The 23,598-nt window shown below is 41.6% G+C and overlaps 1 protein-coding gene across 6 annotated transcripts in view; it reads right to left on the bottom strand.

The window, feature by feature from the left end:
• LOC117022022 (mitochondria-eating protein-like) overlaps window positions 1–23,598 on the bottom strand; it is a 160,640-nt gene that overhangs the window by 22,054 nt on the left and 114,988 nt on the right. For 5 of the 6 annotated variants that reach the window (XR_004422985.1, XR_004422984.1, XR_004422983.1 and 2 more), the window contains exons 3-7: window positions 19,474–19,631; window positions 18,994–19,343; window positions 6,535–6,640; window positions 6,307–6,422; window positions 4,825–4,937 (exon numbers count right to left, since the gene is read on the bottom strand). Coding sequence is in view for 1 of the 6 variants with exons in the window: in XM_033105601.1 (XP_032961492.1) it covers window positions 4,825–4,937; window positions 6,307–6,422; window positions 6,535–6,640; window positions 18,994–19,080 (422 nt within the window). In the remaining 5 variants the exon portion in view is untranslated. Of the gene's footprint in view, window positions 1–4,824; window positions 4,938–6,306; window positions 6,423–6,534; window positions 6,641–18,993; window positions 19,344–19,473; window positions 20,398–23,598 lie in introns of those variants that run through there. The other variant, XR_004422987.1, reaches the window with a different exon arrangement.

Below are 23,598 nucleotides of genomic sequence, written 5' to 3'. Positions count from 1 at the left end.
GCTCCCTTTCCTCTTTCAACGTGAACAGATTCTTTCATATTGTAATGGAAAAAAAAAAAAAGCTAAATTCGAAGATTAATCAGCAGGCTGCAGTAATCCTGTCATTTCTTTTTCTTACTGATTTCTTAGCTGCTTTATTTCCTCCTCTGCAGCCAAAAGGGATATGGCCTATCTGTTCTTGGTTTCTTCAAGAGTATTTTCAGTTTCAGCCAGACTGTAAAAGAAATCAGTAACTAAAGACAGATTTTCCAGAATTGGCAGACTTTCTAAATCAAGACATAGGTTCTCTCAGGAATTTTTCGCATATGATATAAATTCAACAAAAACAAGATCAAATTATAAGACATCTGCATTCAATCAGATAATATTGCAAATAGTACGGGGCACTACTTGTATGCAAAAACATGCTAGCATCCTTTCTCAACATCAAACACAAAGAGATTACAAAGCTACTAGCCCTAAAAGACTATGTAATAATTATTAATATTAAAATGTAAAGGACAAAGAAACTTGTTCAATTCCTCCTTCTCACCATCCTAGTTCATCTGCTCTAATTACACCAAATTCCCAGATTGCCTCACTCTATAAAAATCTTTGTTTTTCTACAATATACTACCATCTATTCTCATTATTTTGCACAGTAGAGTTGCCATGGATTTAATTTTCCCAGACTTCCTAAATGTAAAAAAATATTATTTGCCCACCTATAAAGAAAGCCCTCCACAATTACACCTGACTACCAAGTATTTCGTGTCTTCCTGCCTCTGACTTCCATCACTTATTAAGAACGAGTTTCCCAACTTTTCCATGTAGCTCAGACACCATTAGTGTGAAGGACTCTCTCCATTGTAGGCAAATCATAATAAATCATACTATTTCTTGAAGTCTATCTAAATTTAAAAGGAAAAGGGAGTGTGATGGATGACATTGGATGAAGACCAATCAATGGTTCTCAATTACGATGTCCTAGTGCAGGGAGAGATCACGGGCTGGCAAAGGTTTCCTGACTTAGCTCTCCCTACTTCCTTAGAACGTCCAGGCTCTTTCATCACAGCGGTCCTGAGGCGAAGAGGGTGCAACTGTCTTCTAAACTCACACCAGTCTTCCTCATCCTGCCAATGCCACTCCACATACCATCCTCGACTCTCTCAAGCCAAGCTTGTCTCCCCTTCTCCTGAGCTCCTCCAACACTCGGTTCACGTTTATTGACTCATTACAAACACACTGTGAACTACTTGAAGGCAAAAATTGTATTTTATTCATCTCGTTACCCCCCGAAATGAACAAAATGTCTAAAGTCTAAAACAAAGCCATAGTAGCAATAACTTCACAATAGGCCTCCAGGAGATTGGAAGGAAATTGTTGTGATCTAAAATTCAAATGTGAATATGTGACAGGTTTTAAAAGTTTATATGGGAAAATGAACATTCTTATCAAGAGAAAACTGTAGAAAATTAAAAGAAGAAACTAGACTAAGAAAGGAAGGAAAATATAAACAAGAATAAAGTAATTTTTTTTTCCTCTCAAGACATGGTATTCACGTGTAAGCACATATACATGCAAGCAAACATACATGCTAATTTGGTGCCCTTGGATGACATACAGAGAGAAGAAAGGGAGGTACTTCAGGTGCCAAGAATTGTTTTAAGCAGGTTAATATTTATTTAAATTTCTTACAGATTTATTCATTCATTGAGCAAATTCTTGAGCATTTACTATGTGCCAGGCGTGATGCTGGGTGCTGGAGACACGTCAGTGTCAAAATAGCAACACAAGACAGTAACCCTTTGGAGCTTCCAGTCCAGTGGATCATAAATATGCAAACAAATTTTTTCAAAGTTACAAATTGGGGTCAGTGTGATTCTCAGATCATTGTGAAGGGGAAAGAGGAAAGACCTTTCAACGTAGAGTGGTCACAGACAGACTTTGAGAAAGTCACATTTAAGCTGCGATCTGAAGGATAATAAAAAGCCAACAATGCAAAGAGCCAGCGGAAGACGTCCATTTTCCTGAAAGAGCACAGGCAAAGGCCTCCAAGTGAAGCAGTAGACAGTGGACTAGGCGAGAAGAACCTGGCTGGAGACGAGGGTGGAGTGAGAGGTCAGGCCAGTTCATGCATAGTTGTGACAGCCCTGGGAAGGAGTTTAGAATTGTTTCCTAGGAGGCAACTAGCAGCTTGTCAGCAGGGGAGTGACTTGATACAATAAAAATATATCTATAATTACTATGTGGAAAATGGGTCTTAGTAGAGCAAGAATGGAAACAGGAAAGCGAGTTGGAAAGCAATGGGTTGAGGCAAGAGGTATCAGGGCAATGGCAGTAGAATAGAAAGAAAGGGACAAATGTGGGAGATGCTTAGGGGGCAGATTCAACTGGATGTTCTAATAGATTGGATGTAGGAAACGAGGAAAAGCGAGATACCTAACCAGATTCCAGGCATAAAATCTAGTGGTCTTCCCTCGTTTAGAGCTCATCAAACCTGGGCAGATCTGTCTCCATCCAGCACTGTATTGGAATTCACACCTTTGGAACTGAGTCATAACCAAACATGGGAACCTCCTTGGGTGGACCATTCATTCTACAGCAGGCAGCATCCTGGCTTTAGAGACAAGTAGGCAGAGTAAGAGAGGGAGCCTAGAGCTGGCTGCCTGCCCTACAATGTAGGGAACAGCCTCCATAGGTGTTTTGTTTTGAATCCACCTATGGTTCATATTCTGTTTTTATATAAGGCATCACGAATGCCTTTATATAAGGCATTTTATATAAGGCATTCGTGATGCCTTATATAAAAACAGAATAAGAACCATAGGTGGATTCAAAACGAAACAAATTTAGGAAATCTGGGGAAAAGCAACAAGCACCTACCTGTGTGCAACTTTCACACGGAGGGTGGGGACGGGGGATGTGTGTATTAATATATAGATAAAGAGAACACACACACAAAAATGATAAAGCAAATAGGGCCAAAGTGTATGAAAGGGTATGTGGATGTTCTTAGTACCATTCTTACAAAGTTTCTGTATTTGCAATAATTTCCACATAACCAGTTTTAACAAATGCATGCAGTCATAGTTTCTTGGTCCACAGTGCCCCTCATAGGTAACTACAGAGCCATAGTGGCAGAGAGGGATTCCTGGCTCCTATTGGTGCTGATAGACGTCAAGAGCCAGCAAAGACTCGAAGCCCTGCCTCACAACTAGAGGCAAATGGAGGGACCAGGTCATCAGCAGCAGTGGCCAGCAAATGTCCACGGAGACCTAACCAGACAAAACATATCTCACCACCCTTCAGCACAAGACACCAGTGCCCAGGTGTAACTGAGGACAGCAAGAACCCAGCGGGCAGTACCAGACCAAAAGGCCCTCTCCTCCAGCGCCAGGAGAGCATGCAAGCACCCCTCGACCCCTAGATGCCAGTCTAAGGAAGGAGGAGGGCAATGACCCCCCCTTGACAGGGGAAACACAGCCCCTAACAGAAGTTTGAGCTTGGAATTAACTGAATATTTACATAAAAGGAACTACAATAAACCAGAAAAGAAGTGGGAAATTTAAGGATCCCCCTCACTCCAAACCAGATGACATTAGTTGAAATAAGTTGCAGAAATTTAGAGGAATTATGCTCTTCGTACATTACATTTGTAAACTTTGCTGCAGCTATAAAACTGCTTATTGATGATAGTCCCAATCAAAATAATGAATGGGAGTGTGTGGAGGTAACTCTGTGTGTGCATGCAAATACACACAAAGAAAAATATCTGCAGTAAAATATACCAGAATATTAACAGGGATGAGATTCACAGGGTGATTTTCATTTTGACACTTTGCTGTATGCATTTTGAGAAAGAAATTTGTATTTTCTAATCAGGCAGAACTAAATCTTTTGAGATGGTTTCCTTAGAAGGAAATCTCAACAGAGAACAAGGCAGAACGCCACACCCTATTCCATCACAAGCCATAACTAGTTAAGAAACCACAGTGTGATTTATGGATGATGTGATACAGAATTGCACACCTGAAATCTATGTAATTTTACTAACAATTGTCACCCCAATAAATTAAAAAATAAAATTAAAAAAAAAAAGAAAGAAACCATTCCTCGCTGTCCCATATACGTCAGCAGTGGAGCAATGCTGTGGTAAGGGTAACACCTTATTGCTGTATTTGTGTTAGGTCCGTTGAATGCAGTTTCATACACACATGTCTAACTTCCTCAAGTACAAGCCAAAGTTTGGGATTTTCTTGGCAGTGATTCCTTAAACTTGTTACCCTGGCTTTGCACATAGCGTGCATCTGATATCTGTTGCTGCCTGGCATTGCTTCACTTTTTAAAAACACATTTTTATATCTAATCGTTATTCCAATGTCTCGAATTGTTCATTCTTTAAAGAGTCTGATCCCTCCATCCCATCCCATAAATGCGTACAACTGACAGATAGATGCAGCCTGCTTCATCTTGCTTTTGTTCTCTCTCTTAATTTTTCTCTTTACCTGATCTTACACCCTCCTTCACCCTTCCCTTCTGCGTCTTGAATAGATTTTCATGTAACAATATTTCTCCGTTTATAAATATGGCTGATAATGAGCTTATGGAGAAGAAGGAGCTCCGGGAATGGAGCCAAGGGGAGCAGGATCTTGGGGATCATGACATAATATAGAAATCCTGTCCCCAGATTCAAAGACACTGACTCCCAATACACACACACACACATTACTTATTAGCAAATGTCTACATTTTACATGAGCCATTATTCTCCTTTCAAACTTAAAAATTAAATGAAGAACAAACAATTCTTTTTGAAAAAAAGATAACTTGCATTCCTCTTACTCGTCTTGAACCTGGTTGAGTTGATTACGAGTTGAGTTCAGCTCAGAGTCTAATTGTTTTATATTCCAACCCTGAACACCAGACTCCTTTTGCTTCTCCTTATCAAACATGACCTGCAATGATATACACATCAAAAATTAGTCTGAATATATAAAACAACATAGACAGACAGATTGCAAAAACAGTAGGCTGAGCAAAAGAAATAAAGCCCCTAATGTATGGTTCCATCTACATGCAGTTCTAGTGCAGGCAAAATTAATCTAGACTGGTAAAATCGGAAGAGTGGTTGCCTTGGGGGTGGAAGGAGGTGGCTGGGAAGTGGCACAGGAATGCTGATGGAATCGGTTTGGATCTTAATAGGGGTGTGAGTTACATGGATACGTGCATGTGTCAAAATTCATCAACCCATGGATTTCACTGTAGCTAAGTTATACCTCAATTTAAAAAAAAAAGATATTGAAATATCATCCTATATCTCTATACCCAGAATAACACACATAGGGGGTAAAGAATCTAAGAAGCATATGAAAATCCCCAGGGGGAAAAAAAAACTGCTTAAAGACAACTGCTGTCTATAGAGTACTTAGCACTCGGATTCTCACAATGACCCTATTAAACCAGTAAAAGCATTGTCTCCATTCAGCAAATGAGGACACGATGACGTAAAAGTTTAGGCAACCTGCCCAGGACCACAGAAGAGGAAGCAGAATTTTGCCCAGAGATCTCCAGACGGGAATCCTTCAGCCACTGCCTCTAAGGCCCTGTTGCTTATAACAGCCTGCTCAACAGGCTTTGATTTGAGAAAGAACTTAAGTAAATGCATATAAACGTTTCAAATCCAGGTTACTAATGTTTTGCTTCCCCAGCCATAACGATGCCAATGCCTTAGGCAAGCTATTTATGTTCTCTTTCCGGTCTGGTCTTCAACTGTTACAACACGGACACTGTCCCATGGGAACCACCAATGTCAACAACACATTGTGATTCCCTTTGTCAGTCTACCAGAACTGAGTGTTCTTATCTCGTAAGTTTCCAGTTAGTTTTATTTCACTCTTTCAGAATACCGAGTTTCCCCCATCTAATGATCTCTTTCCCTTCTGAGCACCCGTGGTACCCTAACTATCTGGGTGACTGATTTGTTATTTAAAAGTTACTATTTAATGTCTAGTGTGAGCCAAGCAATGTCCCAGGTGTAGGTCACCACCAGGCCCTTGTCATAGCGGAGGAAGCAGAGGCTCATTGATTTGCCTGAAGTCACACCACTAGTGAGGAGGCAAAGCTGAGATTTGAATGCAGGCCTGTCTTAAGGGAAAACTCAGTCCGCTGTGCCGCATACTACTGTAAACAGAAACTCACCTTTCATACCTATGTCCCAACTCCCTAAGTAGAGTTGAGCCCCTCACTAGGCCAAAACCATATCCTCCATATGTTTGAGTTCCCAGAGCCTGCTGAAAGTCAAGGGGAATCCTTTAGCATCCTTACCTGTGGAAAGGGGGCCTTGCTGCTAACAGGTTTTCCCAGGGAAGCAGCAGTAAAGGAGGCCTCCAGCCAAGGCAAAAGGCGTGATTTGATTACCTCCACACCATCATAATGTCCTCCTAAAAGAATCCATAAATCAGGGCAGAGAAATCCAACCACACCAACTCAGAGAGCACAAAGAAAAGCCAAAAAAGAGGGAGAACCGCATGGGCAAGCTCTGGCCATTCTCACCTTCTTGAGCTGTTGCAGTGAGGACTCCAAAGAGTTGTCCCTGCACTTTGGCAACTTGTTCGATGAGTTCGAGGCAAAGACTTAAATTTTGATCACACGAGTTCGTCTGCAAAGCCAAAGCGGTAGACATCAGTAGACATATTTCCCTTTCCGCCTGGGCACACAGCTAGAACGTTTTTCTCAACTTCCCTAGCAGTTTGTGCAGCCATGTAACTGAGTTGCGGTCCATGGGATGGGAAGTGATAGGTGCCACTTCCAGGTGTGACCAGAAGAAAACCTCCTGAGCGATTCTCTTCTTTCTCTCTCTCCTCATCAGCCAGCCAAATGCAGAGGACCCAGTAGAGGACCCCAAGGGCATAAGGGATGGTGGAGCCACAAGATTTGGAAAGCTGTTCATTGAACATTCTAATGACTGTTACCTAATAGAGAAAGCTTTTTGTGGATATTAAACCATTGAGATTTGGGGGTATTTTTAATAGCAATAACACTGACTCCTACTCAATGGAATTCTACAAACAGTCCTTTTATAAAGTGAATAGACCCTTTGTAACACAATACACATCATTGCTTCCTAATTTACCTGCTTTGTTGGTTCTTGTCCTCTACCTAAGTTCAATTTGTGCATAAAGAACACTACTTGTTAACAGTAAGAAGGTACTGCTGGGTGGAGGATACAATGGTGAAGACGACAAAAACGATGGGCCAGGCCACATGGTACATGCAGACTAGTGCGGGAGACGGGAGCGTAGACAGTTACCTGCTGTGGAATGTAAGTCTTACTGTAGGGCGAGTACAAGGTCTATTCACAAGCCATTGTCGCGGAAAATTGGGGAAGACTTCTGAGAGGTGAGAAGAAATTAGGCAGACTTGGGGAAAGGGGTGATTCGAGTGGCTGTGGAACCATCTAAGCAATAAGAGCAGAACATGAAGAAGCCAAGAGGTAGGGCTTTTAGCTATTATCCTGCTTTTGTCGTCTCCTGGTGAACGTTTAACGTTTCCTAATTAGCTAAACTTCTAATTGATTCTAACACTAAAGGAAAGAATACAACTACAAGCAACAAACAAATAAAATGGGTGTAAAAATGCATAGACTGATGTGTCATCTCAAGCCATAATAAGACACTAGCCATGGGTGCCTCCTGGACACTACGAGACTTGAGATAGGAAGTGGGGTACAAGGAGGATAGAAACGAGAATGAAGAGGAAAAGTTTAGATGATCTCCATGCAAGAGTTTATAAGTTTACAAAATGCACATCTGTGTCATCAAGGGAAATGGTTCAAACAGGCAGTGAGCTCCCTGTGGACGGAGGCTGGGCCTGTCCTGTTCACACTTGTATTCCCAGCCCTGCATCCTAGCGTCTCTCTATATGCAAACTCAATAATATGTATTGGATGGATGAATAAACATGAGACAATTCAGTCGTTTTGGACTTGTTACGCACCTCCTAAGTGCCGGGCGCTATTAATGCTTTCCATATATCCTCAGTTAATCCCCACAATAGTATGCTAGGAGCTACGCATGCCGTTGTTATCATCCCCGTCTTCAGATGAGAAAAGTGAGATGCAGAAAGGTGAAATAACTAGCCCAAGGTTACTTAGCTAGTAAAATATCAGAACTGCGACTAGAACCCAAGCTGCCTCGTGTAGAGCCCATGCTCTTACCCACTGAACTATACTGACTTTTAGATGGTGATTAGTGCTGGGAGTAGAGGGAGAATTAGCCGATGCGACAAAGAATGAATGGCAAGGGCAGCCTGGGAAGGCCTCCTCCTCATGTAAGTTGTTTCCCACGCTTGCTTATCACAGAGCTAAGCCCTGGAAGCAGAGACTAGAGAAAGAGCATGCTGGGCTGTGGGAATAGCAGGGGCAAAGTACTATGGCAGGAAGGAGTTTGGCCACCTTGTGAACCAAAAGTGGGTGCATGTGGCCGAAGCCCAGAAGGTCAGAGAGGTTGGCAGGACAGATCCTGGAAGGAGTTTGGATGGAATGACTTATCATAACCTAGGAGGCAACTGCAGGTTTACTTTCCTTGCCTGGTTAAGTAGTACCTAGCGACCAGCTCTGTTGTAGCACTTATTTCTGTTGTAGCCATTTGTTTCTCTGTCTTAGCCTCTCTGCTTCTAAGAAGATGATGAGATTTTTACAATTGACTGTGTTTTTCATGTTTGTATCAATTGCCACTAGCATCCATAGCAAATGGAAGGGCCCAACAACGTTTGATGGACAAATGACTAGTGACTTAACAACATAATATCGACATGATCAGAGCATTGGGAACCCACAGCCTGAACAGCGCCCTTCATTCCTTCCTCGTGAACCAGCAGATGGACAGAGTGGAAGCCATATGTGTAGATGAGATCATTAGGGAGAGTACAGAGTGGGGAGAGGGCTGAGGGCCGGGCAGAGGGCAATTCTGCTAATTGCCCTTGCTCTTTAACTCCTGCACTTCCCACACTGACCTTCAGCTCCCCTGTTGCAGCCTTTTGCCCCCTGGCTAGACCGGGCCATGTGCTACGTGGACAGAGAATGGGCATGGGAGCCCAGCAAACCTGAATGAGTGTCTCAGTTCTGCCACGTGCCACAAGTTCTGTGTGATCCTGGCACTTAGGAGGTATCCAAAGTGAGTGAACTGTTTCATGTTTATTCATCCATCCAATACATATTATTGAGTTTGCATATATAGAGAAGCTAGAATACAGGGCTGCAAATGCAATAGTGAACAGGGCAGGCACAAAATAATGCGTACCAGCACCTCAGAGAAAGGAGGTGTCCAATATTTGGTCCCTCTGAGGTGGTATGTGGTAGTGAAAGGAGCAATGTGCTTCGGAATAAAGCAGACCTTGGTTCAAATCTGCTTCTCCACTAATTAGCTGCGTTCCCTTAGAAAAGAAATTTCAAATATGAAACTGCCTCTGTTTACTCATATTTAGGAAGTGGTTGATCACGAGCTATCTTAGGTACAGAGCAGAGAAGGGACATAATAATTAGCAGTATTACTGTGGTGTTATTATATGCCCCTAGGCCTTGCCCGGTATCTGGTACAAAGTAGGCGCCTAAAGGAATGTTTGTCAAATGGTTGTATACACAACTTAAATAACAGAAGAGAATATACTGTCAGACAGTTCCTGTTCCCAGGACATGTCACAACATGCTGCAACTTCTAACACAAAGCATCGCACAACATACTCAGGTTTCAATAGGGTCACGTTACTCTACCAAACGTGTACTCGCACATAATAAAATGAAGAGATGAACTAATTATACTGCCTCCTCATTCCAAAGCACTGACTTCCAAAGTTCATTCATTCACAAACCACTGAATTCCTATTATATGTAAGGCCTTGGGCTGGCAGCTCAGGACACAAAGCCACATTAGAGAAATTAAGAATAAAAAATAAGTTGCCTGCTGTCATTGAGCTCACTAGTGGGGAAGTGGAATGGAGAATGGGAAATACACAGGGGTTGAATATTACCTTAGAGTTTATTAAGTGCTCTAGGTGGGTAGTGAGCTGTGGAAGGGACAAAGCACATTCCGGTAAAGGGTGAGGGGTAAGAGGTTAGGGCATCACAACAGAGGAACAGCAGGTACCGAGGCAAGAAGCAGCAAGGTACATTATGGGGGAAAGCAGAACACAGGGTCCAGAGACCAAATAATGAAAAATTCAATTTGCCACATGAGGGGCTCTGGGCTTTATCCCATCATTAAAAGATTTAATGGGGCAAGTAGATGAGGATGGGTATGACATGGTCAGATTCGCTTTGCATTTTAGGAAAATCAGTCTGGCAGAAGGAGACCAGATAGAGTTTGGATAGAGAGTGAGTCTGGCTGAGATGCTGGGGGCTGTGGAGACGTCAAGTGTCCCCTAAAGCTCCTATCTAGGCCCCAAATCACAGCTGCGTCAGCCAAGGTCCCACTGAGGCATTACTTGAGGATGAAGCTGGGAAGTTCAGAACCAGGTATGAGGTGTGAGCAGGATGATGCTGTTTGGGGACAGTCAGTGTCTGGAGGACCTTCCGATGGAGATTTCCAGTCATGATACCTAACAGTTATTGGCACCTACTCTGTGCCAGCCAGCCACTGTGCTAAGAGCTTTAAATACACTTTCCTTTAGTCCTCAAAAGAACCCTGCAAACTGGATGCCATTCATCATCCCAACTTCACAAATGAGCAAAACAAAGGTCTTAAGTTATTTGGAAGAGACAATGTTTGAGCTGGAACCTAAACCCATTCCTGCGGCCTCTGACACTAAAGCCGAGTTCTCAACCGTGATGTTTTACCAAAAACAGCTGGAAAATCAATCTAGCTCTCAGAAGAGAGGTGGGGTGGGGGATGTGGCTTTGGAAGCCTTCAGCAGATGGACAGAGTGGAAGCCATATGTGTAGATGAGATCATTAGGGAGAGTACAGAGTGGGGAGAGGGCTGAGGGCCGGGCAGAGGGCAATTCTGCTAATTCAGAAGTGGGCTGAGGAGGAAGGGCCAGTGAATGGAAACCAAAACAAGAGCGGTAAGAAATAAGAGGACAGCCAGGAAGAAAGATGAAGAAGAACCAGGAAGGCAAAGAAGAAGATAGATGGTTTACACTCTGCTTCACTCGTGCATTTATGCTCTCAACAAATCCCTCTGGAGGGCGCTACTGGGCGCTGCAGGTGAGGGACACAATGATGAAGGAGTCAGTCTCTTGCCCTCAAGGAATTTATAGTCTAAGACAAACATGTCAATAAATGCAAAACCAAGTACTATTTGCTATCATAAAGGTAGAACCAGATTTCAGTGGTGAGTCTCAAAGGAGGACGTGGTAAGAAGCCAGGAAGATTCAGGAAAGCCTTCACCTGAGGAGCTTGGTGGGCTCCTACTCCAAGAAATTCTAGTTCTTTGAGCGTGGGGCCTGGGTGCTGGAAAATTTTTTAAAGCTTTCTAGATGATTTTTATGCACAACCAAGATTGAGAACCACGGCATTAGTGGGAAGTGAGATCAATTTAGTAGGGCTCAACCAGCCCCCCACCAAGAAAAATTAAGAGATAACAGAGTATATCACAATTCCTAAAGATTCATGAAAACTTTGCTTCAGTTACATAGGCATAAGGGTGTATGTGTGTTATGTTGTGGAGTAAAATGCATTGATTTCTGTGGGTAAGTTTTAAAAGGACTGCCTCGGGGATAGTGCTTTGCTCTGTGTTAAAAATCACTGGTCTGGGAAATGAGGAGCCAAAAAAAATGACCCCTCAAACAGCTATATCAAAGTTGAATTGGAGGTGGGCAAGGAGCAAGGCAGGGAAATCAATAGAAATATACCATGTTCTAGATGTGGAACTAAACAAATAACCTTCAGACTTAGTCTATGGCTTTGAGCACATGGGAAAGAAAGAGGTAACAGAAAGGAGTAGAATATTCAGGAATATAACTACCAACATTATTAGCATATATAGAACTTGTTCTTTTAAAGCTACCAACCCCTGTGCAACAGAGATGGGCAATTAGCCTCCTTTTGTAACCACGACGGCTGTAAAGATACTGTGAGTCCTGCTAGGGACAGAATTCTCTGGACAGCAAGAAGCTACTATACCTGAGTCTCCTCCTTGGCAGCAACAGGTATTTTTGCAATAAAGTTCACTTGAGATCTGCCCTAAACATACCCTAGAAGTTGATTTTCCTGCACAGGTAGTAAATGATGCGAGCTTGATTAAGAGCAACAGTAGCTAGAGAGGGGGAAGGTGGGAGGCGTTTGACAGATATTTGACAGGTAGAGTCCTCACGGATTGATGAACCCATTTGTGAGGCAGAATGGGTAGGGAAGGGCCCAGGTTTCTGACTTGGGCCGCAGGGGCTATTGCCCAACCAGAGGCCACAGTGGAGAGCCAACAAGACTGGAGAGAGCATAACTAGTCCTGTGTGGTTCATGCTTGTTAGAGGAGGTGGAGCTTCCACGTGGAGCTGTCTGGAAGGCAGGTGGGCACTCACGTCAGGTGCGATGGAGAATGGCCCATGCTGGAGATAGATTTGGGACTCACCAGCATCTGGGACGCAGCTAAAGCCATAAAACTTGATAAAGATGTGCCAATTGCTGCAGAGAAATCAAGGAGATAGGGACTAGGAAAAAACGAGATTGGACTTGACTGACCACCAGGTGGCCTCTAGTGACTGTTAGGAGACCTGTTCTACCAGAATGATGGGGGGAGGGGTATTCAATATACTTCCAGATTGTTCCATGATGAGGAACAAATGGGAGTTGAAGAAGCTAAGGCAATGAACACAGAAGAACAGATTCCTCTTTCAAGAAGTGTCATAGTCACAGTGTAGGGAAAGAGCAACAAGACCGAACCCTTGTTCCCATTCCTTCACTGTCACCTCTCTCTTGCCCAAGCAAAAGCTCCTGACCCATTGAGCCTAAATGTTGAGCCAAGGTCCTTCATAAAATGTCTCCACGTGACTTGTCCAGCCTTATATCCCTCCCGCGACTCTCTATTCCAGTCACTTTCGTGCGTGGAAATCAATAGATTTGATTGACCCTCTTAACATCTCCCCCCACGAGAGGCTGATTATCTTCTGTGTCTTTCTTCCCATGGTTCTCTCCTACCTGCTATCCTAGTCCTAACCTTGAATTACCTCCACAATATGAAAAAGAGAGAGAAAACTTTCCAGCACTAAAATAATAACATTTGTCACTAAATATTTGTAATCAACTTGCCAACTTTAGTTTGAGAAGCTATTTAAATCCATCAATTTCAGTATAAAATCCAGTTATTTCTGTTTTAAGAAACTTCAGTCTCACACACACAAAATATGCTTCATATATATTGGGTAAGAATTAAATAGTACAAAAGGATTCATCACAATATTCCTTTAAAATATGAATGCTGTTACAACATTAAGTGGTTTGCTTGACTATTTCATTTTTCATTTGTGACAACATGGATGGATCTTGAGATTATTACACTAAGTGAAATAAGTCAGACAGAAAAAGTCGAGCACCATACGATTTCACTGATATGTGGGATATAAAACTGAAAACGACAAAGGAACAAGACAAACAAATGAAGAAACAAAAGCTCAGAGACACAGACAATAGTTTAGTAGTTACCAGAGGGAAAGTGGGGAAGGGGATGATAGATGAGGATAAAGGGGATCCAATATATGGTGATGGAAGGAGAACTGACTCTGGGTGGTGAACACACAATGTGATTTATAGATGATGTAATACAGAATTGTACACCTGAAACCTATGTAACTTTACTAATAATTGTCACTCCAATAAACTTTAATTTAAAAAAAAAAGAAAAAAGAAAAAAAATCACTCTCCTATACAGTACATTAAAAAAAAAAAAGAATTCATTTTACATACAATGAGAAAATCAATCCAAACTTGCCAATTAGAGAATTTGTGGATGAGCAAGGAGTAGAAACGATCAGCAGTATGTGTGACTAGTCTGAGGGGCAGTATTTTGCAGCTCCTTGGTCATGGAAATGCACACATGGAAAACAAAAGCTCTACTATCTACCTTCTCTTTTTTCCCATTGTCCAGGGTACATATGCTGGGGGTGGGGTGCAGTGACAGGAAATGGACACTAAGTGTAAGAGGAATTTCCTTATACCTTCCCTTCCTCTGTAGGAGATAAGAGAATGGACTTGGCAAGCAAAAGACCTACTTACAAATCTTAAGTTCCCCTTTTTCTAGTGGAGTGACCTTGGGCTGGTAAGCTGCCCTCCTAAGATTTGGTTTTCTCATCAATAAAATGTAGCAAATAAAACGTGCTGTTATTATAAAGTTTAAAGGCAATAATTCATGAAGAGTGCTTTGCAAGCTTTCAAGGGCTCTTTATATGCTAGTTATAACAGGCTACAACTGCTCCCCTAAGAAAGTGGAAGTCCCGTATGTACGCAGTCGTTCAAGCAGCCCTGTTCCCCAAATCAACCCTGTATCTACATTATGGCTGGCTTTGCCACAATTCTATCTCCACAACAAAGTTTTAAAACCAAAGTACTGAATTTTACATACAAGAAAACGTAGGTTAATATAAACCCCAACAATTTAGCAAAAGCTTTTATTTACGTTTCTCCACTGGATTTTATTGTCTTGACTACTAATATTCCTATTGTATTTCTTTCGTTATTTAGTCTCCTTAAATATTAAACCATGATGATCTTTCCATTAAGTTTGTCCAAGATGAAAACAAGAAAAGTCAAATTAAAAGTTGATAGCCCCTCTGCCAAAAATAAAGCTGTCCTAATCACTTAATTTCTTTGGTAGCTATGAAGTCATCATTAGTAACTGTGGCAGAAACAGTAGCACCAATCACATATTCCATGTGCTTTCCATTTCTCAGGCTCCCTTACAAATAGATTGGGGCCAGATAATTAATTCTGACCAAGGGAAGGTGAGTGGAAGTGATGTGTATGAAAAAAGAGCAGTGCAACTTCGTTTTCTCTCTTCCCCTGCAGAACTTCAAGGTCCTATAATGAGATGGCTGCTCCACCAGATGGAGGACCCCCAAAACCGAGCCAGTGATGGAGAGGGCTGCCATCAGACTTGGCATGGATGAGAAATAAATCTGCTATCTTGGGACACAAGATTTGGGGATTTATTCATTACTGCAGCGTAGTTTGTCTCGTAAAGAGATAAAGGTCCTGAAGGAAGAAAAACGTTCTCTATAAATTTACTACCTGGAGTGAATCCTCAAGAATGTAGAAGTATGTTGACTAAGAGGGAAGGGTCAGGAAGAGAGTCTGAAGACACCATCCCAACTACAACGACTTTTTGTACTAAAAATCTGGCATATTTTGGCAGAGACGCAACCTCTAGTTTCACCACAGAAATTGTTCTAAATCAGAGGAGGCACCTCTTTAGAAGCCCCTTTTTATGGGCTGATATCTAATGTGCTGTTTTCACTTGTTAGTGCAGATATCCATAACACAAGAGGAGAGGAATGTGAGAGGAAGCATCACCAGCCTGCTTTACCATCCCCTCTCATAAATCAGACAATCACAAGTTTCCAGATTGTAATGTCCTAGGGTCTATTATTTTACTTTAAGAAATATAATCCTACCCTATTTTAGGGATGGAGTTACCAAGGGTATAGTAGATTCTTACCATTTGCTACTGTAATTACATAGAGTACATTTTAAAAGTAATAAATCTCAGAGCATCTGACCAAAGTTAGCTCCCTAGTGCACAGGACTCTGAGTGGAAACAAAAGCATCTCAGAGGGAAGAGTTTCAGCCCCGAGGTGACCTTTTCCAGGTGCTGCCAACATTGTCAGGAAACTGATTTCTCATCTTAACATCTCTATGGACTAATTAGGTAATCAGAATCCAGTTCTGCACAGGCCATTAATGTGACCCTTTTACAGAGTTGACCAACAGCCCCATGTAGCTATAGCATGATAAATTGGGGGTCCTAGGGATAGCATCCTCTTACAAGAACCGTAAGTACCATTCTAAGAGTCTTTGCCCTTGTTTACTAAATGTGCCAGCGCAGTTTACAAGAGGCTGATTCATATCATGTGTTGCCTAAAGTATCTTCCAGCCCTGTCTTTCTCCCTAGTTTCCAGAGTCCCCATCATGCAACAGCTAGAGCAAACTTTTCAAAACAGTCAAACACGCTCCACACACAATGGTTTTAGTTTCTCCCCACCGCCCTCAGGATCGAGTCCAAACTCCTTAACACAGCATCCGAGGCCCTCCACCCTCTGCCCTCCCCCCCCCCGCCCCACCTCCTCAGCCTCATCTCACTTCCACGCCCTGCTTTGAACTAACTATTTATTCACAGACTCCCCAAATATTCCAGCCTTTTCACACCTCCCTGCTTTCTGCACATGCTATTTCCTCTATCCTTTGTCCTCTTCCATTGGAAGTTCATCATTCTGAAGCACTTGACATTTCTATTCCCAGCACCTAGCACAGACAGGTACATTGTAAGATCTGAAAAAATGTTTGTTGAATGAATAAATTAATAAATGTGCACTGCAAATGCGTAAATATAGTGTCTCACCCAAATCTTTACACATAGCAGGAGCTCAGTAACCATTTGTTGAATGAATTATTAAGCTCTTAACAATTGGTTCAGTTCTTGGTTGAACAAGATGGGATTCTCTATGGCTCTTTCATCAACATTCTCAATAACCACAAAAGAGGAAAAGAACTCTGCAAGTTAGGTGTTCACGCGAGGCTGTCCCCGAACATCCAGTGGAATCCAAGTTTCAAAGGCCACGTAATGCAATAATCCAGCATGTCTTCAATAACTAAAAGAAAATGAGTTGGCAATGTTTGCTGTTGTTCTTATGATTTGTTTCAATAGCCACCATATTGGACAGCGCAGATACAGAACATATCCGTCACAGAAAGTTTTATTGGACACCTTTGCTCTAGAAAGAACAAGGTCAAGAATTGCTGGGGTGGATTGAGCAAGGAAGAGAGTAAGATGAAGTCACAGAGTTTAAAGGAACCAATTTCACAGGAGCTTGGTGGCCATCTTAGAAACTGTGGCTCTTATTCCGAGTGAGAGAGAAGTCTGGAGGGTTTTGCCAGAGGAGTAACTTGACCAGACTTGACATTTAGAAGAATCACTTCTAGTTATTTGTATATAATCCAGATGAAAGATGACTGAAAGTGGACAAGGGTGGTAGCAGTGGAGATGATGAAAAGTGCTCAGGTTCTGTGTAAATTTAGAAGCTGGTACCAACAAATTATGCTGGTCAAAAGGATATGGAGTATCCATATCCTGTCTTATGCAGTATCCACAAGACAAATTAGGAAAGAGGTCGGTGTTTGGGGCATAGGAGAGGCTAATGTCGGTTTTGACTTTGAGATGACAGCACAGTTGAAAACGTCCAATGGTCAATTGGAGCAGTGACAGCTCAGATGAGAACAGGCCCTGAATATAGATAAGAGACTCATCAGCCTGCTTATAAAAGCTGAAGCAGGAATGAAGGTAGAAGATAAGATTTCTAAAGTCTGGCCCTTGAAGAACAGTCACAAGAGGGAGTGGATTAAAGCAAGCGGACAAATAACAAATATAGAGGCTTAGAAGAATGGGGATGTCAACAGTCAAATGCGACAGAGATGCCAGAGAGCTGAAGAAAATGATGGGCACGTAATTTGGAAAGGCACTGGTCTCTGAGAGTGCAGTCCGTACTACGTGTATGTGGGTGGGTAGGGGGCAGAGCTAGGTTGAAATGGTTTCATTGAGAACAGAGGAATGGGATGGACCACTGTTAATGAGAAGGGAAAGTACAATAAACTTGGGCATTTCTCAGTACTTACAGGTAGTTTCTAAAACAAACATTTAATTTGGTCCAGCTAAATAGTAGTGTCATTTGTGTTAAATGTTGTCTTGTGACAAACTAAACATACTTTTTAATATTCAGCGTTTATTTAGGCCACAGGGAAATAACAAAATTATTTTGTAAGAGGTCGTTTTAAGAAGGGTAAATACATGTATCAAGATTTGTCATTCTCAACCTTCGGAGACTAGGTAGCAAGTACCGTGTTTCCCTGAAAATAAGACCTAGCTGGACCATCAGCTCTAATACGTCTTTTGGAGCAAAAATTAATGTAAGAGCCGGTATTATATTTTATATTATAATTATATATTATATCATACCCAATTTTACAGTGAAATAAGACCGAGTCTTATATTAATTTTTTGTTCCAAAAGGCACATTAGAGCTGATTGTCCAGCTAGGTCTTATTTTGGGGGAAACACGGTAAGAGTGGACTCTACTATTTAAGACGGAGTGACCGAATGTAAAGCAAATTCAGCACTGGAGTTCTGCCTTCTGGAGGTGGGGAGAAATAATGAGAGCCAGAGAGGGGATTAAAAAGACTTGAAGAGGCTGGCTTCTTACAAATGCCCTGGCAACAGGCCTTCTGAAATCTGCCTTGGTGTTTTAATTGTGCCAGCCTACTAGTGAAACCGCAACGTTGACAAGTGTCCGTTTCAGTCACTCTGCTCTGGGTAATAATTCCTGGGTATATTGTAAAATCTGCCCTGATACAACGGCTGAGTATCTCCAAGAATAGGAGATTTATGAAGAAGGAGGAGAGTTATAATTCGAGTTGGGGGTAGTGGGGTGGGTTGCTGGCGGAGAGAATGGGAGGGAGAGCGGCAGGCTTGACCAGACCCAGGTGAGATAGCAGGTCTTTCCCGTTGCTACGCCCACCAGCGTCCTTGGTTACCACTAAAGTGGTTGCGCTCTCTACTGCTCCACTCCGAGTCCCGCGCTCCGCCGGCCGCGCCACCCCAGCGCCGCCTCGCGCGGTGGAGAGCAAAGGGCGCTGGCAGACACATGCCTGTCCTTCCGTCCCCGCGATCCCAGTCTGAGGCTGGGTCCCTGCTCAGAATCACAACCGCTGCGGCTTTGCAAAGCAGCTAGCTGGATGCCAGCCCTAAGAAACCTCCTCCGAGGGCTGTACAGGCACTAGAGGGAGGGCGACCCCGGGGGTCTTCCACCCTGACTCACGTTGTAGTCCCTCAGCCAGAGCTCTAGCTTGTCCAGCATCGATCGTAAGGAGTTGCTGCAGACTAGTTTCCTCAGGTTTTCCGCCATCGCTTGCTTTTCCGCTCGGCCCGGCTCTGGGAGATGGAGACGTGGAGGGGACGAGTCGGTGGCCGACGCAGGACCTCGGGGTGATATGGCGGGAAGGGTGTTATCTTCCTGAGGGGCTCAGAGCGCGGCGGATATTTCCATCCTCCCCCGCGGGTCAGACCTGGCAGGGTTTGGCAAGCCGGGGAGGAGGCGCCCTGAGCCACCGCTGCCGCGCCTCCTTTGCTGCCCCGCAGTCTCCTGACTCCCGGGCGGCTGCCCAGAGCCTAGACAGAAATACCCAGGCGATTATTAAACAAACCTTGACGTGGAGGGGGCGGCTGCTAGGGACGCGCGCCGCCGGCTTCGTAGCAACGCCCGGATCACCGCCCAGCCCCCACTGCGCCCTCCACTCACCTGGAGCCCAGAAGCCTCAGGGTTCCTGGGCACCCGCCAGGGAGCGCAGTGTTGCTGCTCCTAAAGCTGCAGCTGCTGGCCCAAGGCGAGGGCGCCTCCTACCACAGAGACTCCAGGCTGGGCCAGGGGCTAGAGGAAACCAAGTCTACAGACGGCGGCTGCAGGAGACAGGCCCGCAGTGAGGAATAAGGGCGGGCGGGGACTTCTTTCTTCTTTCACTTCTCAGGCCTTTAATCCATTTGTAACACCTAGGGCTTACCTATATGAAACTTGCTTCAACTAAAATTTCAATTCTTTCTGCTTCTATCATTTCCTTTGTTCCTTGGCCTACTGGGTGGGTGCCCAAGTCAATAGATTTTAGCTCCAGGATGTTCACAAATTAAAATTAATACCTCAAGATTGAACAAGATTTGGTAGTACATTTTTAGAGTCACTGAGCACTTTAAAGTTTCATTTAATTCTGAATTCTCTAATTGAGACTTTGTGAAAGTTCCAACCTGGTTTGACACTATTTCAAAAGGATGTACTAAGCCACAATGATAGTTTGAAAATGAAACCCTTTTAACCATTGTTAAGCACTTTAGAAGCCCTAATTTTATATTCCATCAAATGATGTACCGATTGTAAATAACCCTTATCTATTTGCTAAAACAGTAGGGGTGGAGCAGGGCCTCAGCTCACTAACTAGTTTAATTCAGTTTCTTTTCTTTAGGTACTGAAAATACATGAACATTGCATATGTCCAAGTACCATAAAATTCAGAATTTAACCACCTCTTGTTTTTAATTCTCTTAATTACAGTGGTTTTACTGTCCTCTAATAAAAACGAGAGACTCATTTTTGGAACCTGGTTTCCTACTATTTTCTGTAGATCACAAAAATGACTATAAGAGTACATAACACGTTATTCTATCATAGTAGGATAATTATTAAAGTAAAAAAAGAAACTCACTAAATATTCATGAGACACTTTTTTCCTTTAAAAAGAAAAATAAAGAAAGAGGAAGGGAATGGAATTTTCTTTTGTTAGTTTCAGATATACAAAACATAATGATTAGACATTTACACCTCTCACAAAGTGGTAACACCACCAAGTGTACTACCCATCTGACACCGTACACAGCTATTACAATACCATTGACTATATTCCCTATGCTGTACTTTACATCCCGTGACCATATATATATATATATATATATATATATATATATATAAAATATATACACACACACACACACACACACACACACACACATATATTTAGTTACAGTTGACATTCAATATTATTTTATATTCGTTTCAGGTGTACAGCGTAGTGGTTAGGCATTTATATAATCATGAAGTGACCCACCCCCGTAAGTCCAGTACCCATCTGACAGCCTACATAGTCTTTATAACATTATTGATTATATTCCCCACACTGTATTTCACATCCCTGTGACTATTTTGTGACTACCAATTTGTACTTCCTAATCCCATCACCTTTCTCACTCATCCTCCAACCCCCCTCCCATCTAGCAAACATCAATTTGCTAGTCTATTCGTTTTGAAATATGAGTCTATTTCTGTTTTGTTTAATTGTTTACTCCGGTCTTTAGATTCCACATATAAGTGAGATCATGTGGTATTTGTCTTTCTCAGTCTGACTTACTTCACTTAGCATAGTAACATCTAGATCCATTCATGTTGTTGCAAATGGTAAGATTTCATTTTTTCATGGCAGAGTAATAAAATACTCCATTGTATAAATGTACCACAATTTCTTCATCCAATCATCTCTTGATGGGCATTTCGGTTGTTTCCGTATCTTGGCTATTGTGAACAGCACTGCAGTAGACATAGGGGTGCATATATTTTTTTGAATTAATGTTTTGAATTTCTTTGGATAAATACTCAAGAGTGGAATTGCTGGGTCATAAGGTAATTCTACTTTTAATTTTTTGAGGAAACTCCATACTGTTTTCCATATTAGCAGTAGCAATTTGCAATCCCATCAATAATGTGCAAGGGTTCCCTTTTCTCCACATCCTCACCAACACTTGTTGTTTGTTAATTTACTGACGATAGCCATATATCTAATAGGAGTGAGGTAGTATATCATTGTATTTTTTATTTGCTTTTTTCTAATGATTAGTGACTTGAGCATGTTTTCATATGTCTATTAGCCATCTGTATGTCCTCTTTGGAGAAATGTCTATTAAGGTACTCTGCCCATTTTTTAATTGGGTTGTTCTTTTGGTGTTGAGTTATATGAGTTTTCTATAAATTTTGGATATTAATCCCCTATCAGATGTATCATTGGCAAGTACCTTCTCCCATTCAGGAGGATGTCTTTTTGTTTTGTTGATGGTTTCCTTTGCTGTGAAAAATTTTTTAGTTTGATGTAGTCCTATTTGCTTTGTTTGTTTGTTTCCCTTGCCCGAGGAGATATATCAGTAAAAATATTGCTAAGGATAATGTCTGAGAGTTTACTTGCTATGTTTTCTTCTAGGAGTTTTACGGTTTCAGATCTTACATTTAAATCTTTAATCCATTTTGTTTATTCTTGTATAAGGCATAAGAAGGTTATCCAGTTTCATTTTTTTTTTTTGCATGTATTTGTTTCGTTTTCCCAGCACCACTTATTAGACTGTCTTTATGTAACTTCTTGTTTCCTTTGTTATAAATTAAATGACCATATAGGCATGGATTTATTTCTGGACTCTATTCTGTTCCATTGATCCATGGGTCTGTTTTTATGACAACACTATGGCTGTTTTGATAATTAGAGCCTTGTAGTATAATTTGATATCAGGTAGCGTGATACTTCTAGCTTTCTTCTTTCTCAAGATTGCCATCGCTATTAGGGGTCTTTTATGGTTCCATATAAATTTTAGGATGATTTGTTCAAGGTCTGTGAAAAATGCCATTGGTATTTTGATAGGGATTACATAGAACCTATAGATTGCTTTGGGTCCTATGGATATTTTAACTATATTAATTCTTCCTATCCATGAGCATCGTATATGTTTCCATTTATTTGTATCTTCTTTAATTTCTCCCTTCAATGTCTTATAATTTTCTTATTACAGGTCATTTACTTCCTTGGTTAAATTTATTCCTAAGTATTTTTTTTTTGATGCAATTGTAAATGGGATTGTTTTCTTAATTCTCTTTCTGATAGTTCATTATTGGTATATAAAAATATAACCAATTTCTGAACACTATCTTGCTACTTTATTAAGTTTGTTTATCAGTTCTAATAGTTTTTCAGTGGAATCTTTGGGGTTCTCTATATATAATATCATGTCACCTACAAATAATGACAATTTTACTTCTGCCTTTCCCAATTGGATGCCTTTTCTTTCTCTTCCTTTTTTTTTTTTTTTTTTTGGTCTGATTGCTGTGGCTAGAACTTCCAGTACTATGTTGAATAAAAGTTGTGAAAGTGGACATCCTTATCTTTTTCCTGATCTTAAGGAGAATGCTTTTAGCTTTTCCCCATTATGATATTAGCTGTATGTTTGTCACATTTGTCCTTTATTATGTTGAGATATGTTCCCTCTATTCCCACTTTGCTGAGAGTTTTTATCATAAATTGATGAATCGATGCTGGATTTTGTAAAATGCTTTTTCTGCATCTATTGATATGACCATATGATTTTTATTTTTCATTTTGTTTATGCATCACATTAATTGATTTGTGGATGTTGAACCAACCTTGTATACCAGGAATGAATTCCACTTGATCGTGGTGTCTGATCTTTTTAATGTATTGCTGAATTCGGTTTGCTAAGATTTTGTGGACGATTTTTGTATCTATGTTCATCAGGGATATCAGCCTGATATAGTTTTCTTTTTTTTGTAATGTCTTTGTCTGGTTTTGGAATCAGGGTAATGGTGGCCTTGTAAAATGAACTTGGGAGCTTTCCCTCCTCTTGAATTTTTTGGACTAGTTTGAGAATAGGTATTAATTCTTTTTCAAATGTTTGGTAAAATTCACCTGTGAAGCCACCTGGTCTAGGACCTTTGTTTGTTGGGAGCTTGTTGATTACTGATTCAATTTAGTTAGCAGTAATCATTCGGTTCAGATTTTCTGTTTCTTCTTGACTCAGCCTTCAAAGATTGTATGCTTCTAGGAATTTA

Source organism: Rhinolophus ferrumequinum, chromosome 5 (genome assembly GCF_004115265.2).
Source record: "Rhinolophus ferrumequinum isolate MPI-CBG mRhiFer1 chromosome 5, mRhiFer1_v1.p, whole genome shotgun sequence".
NCBI classification, from domain to species: Eukaryota; Metazoa; Chordata; class Mammalia; order Chiroptera; family Rhinolophidae; genus Rhinolophus; species Rhinolophus ferrumequinum.
Note: the sequence above shows the minus strand (reverse complement) of the source record. Positions and strands in the feature narration are given on the sequence as shown.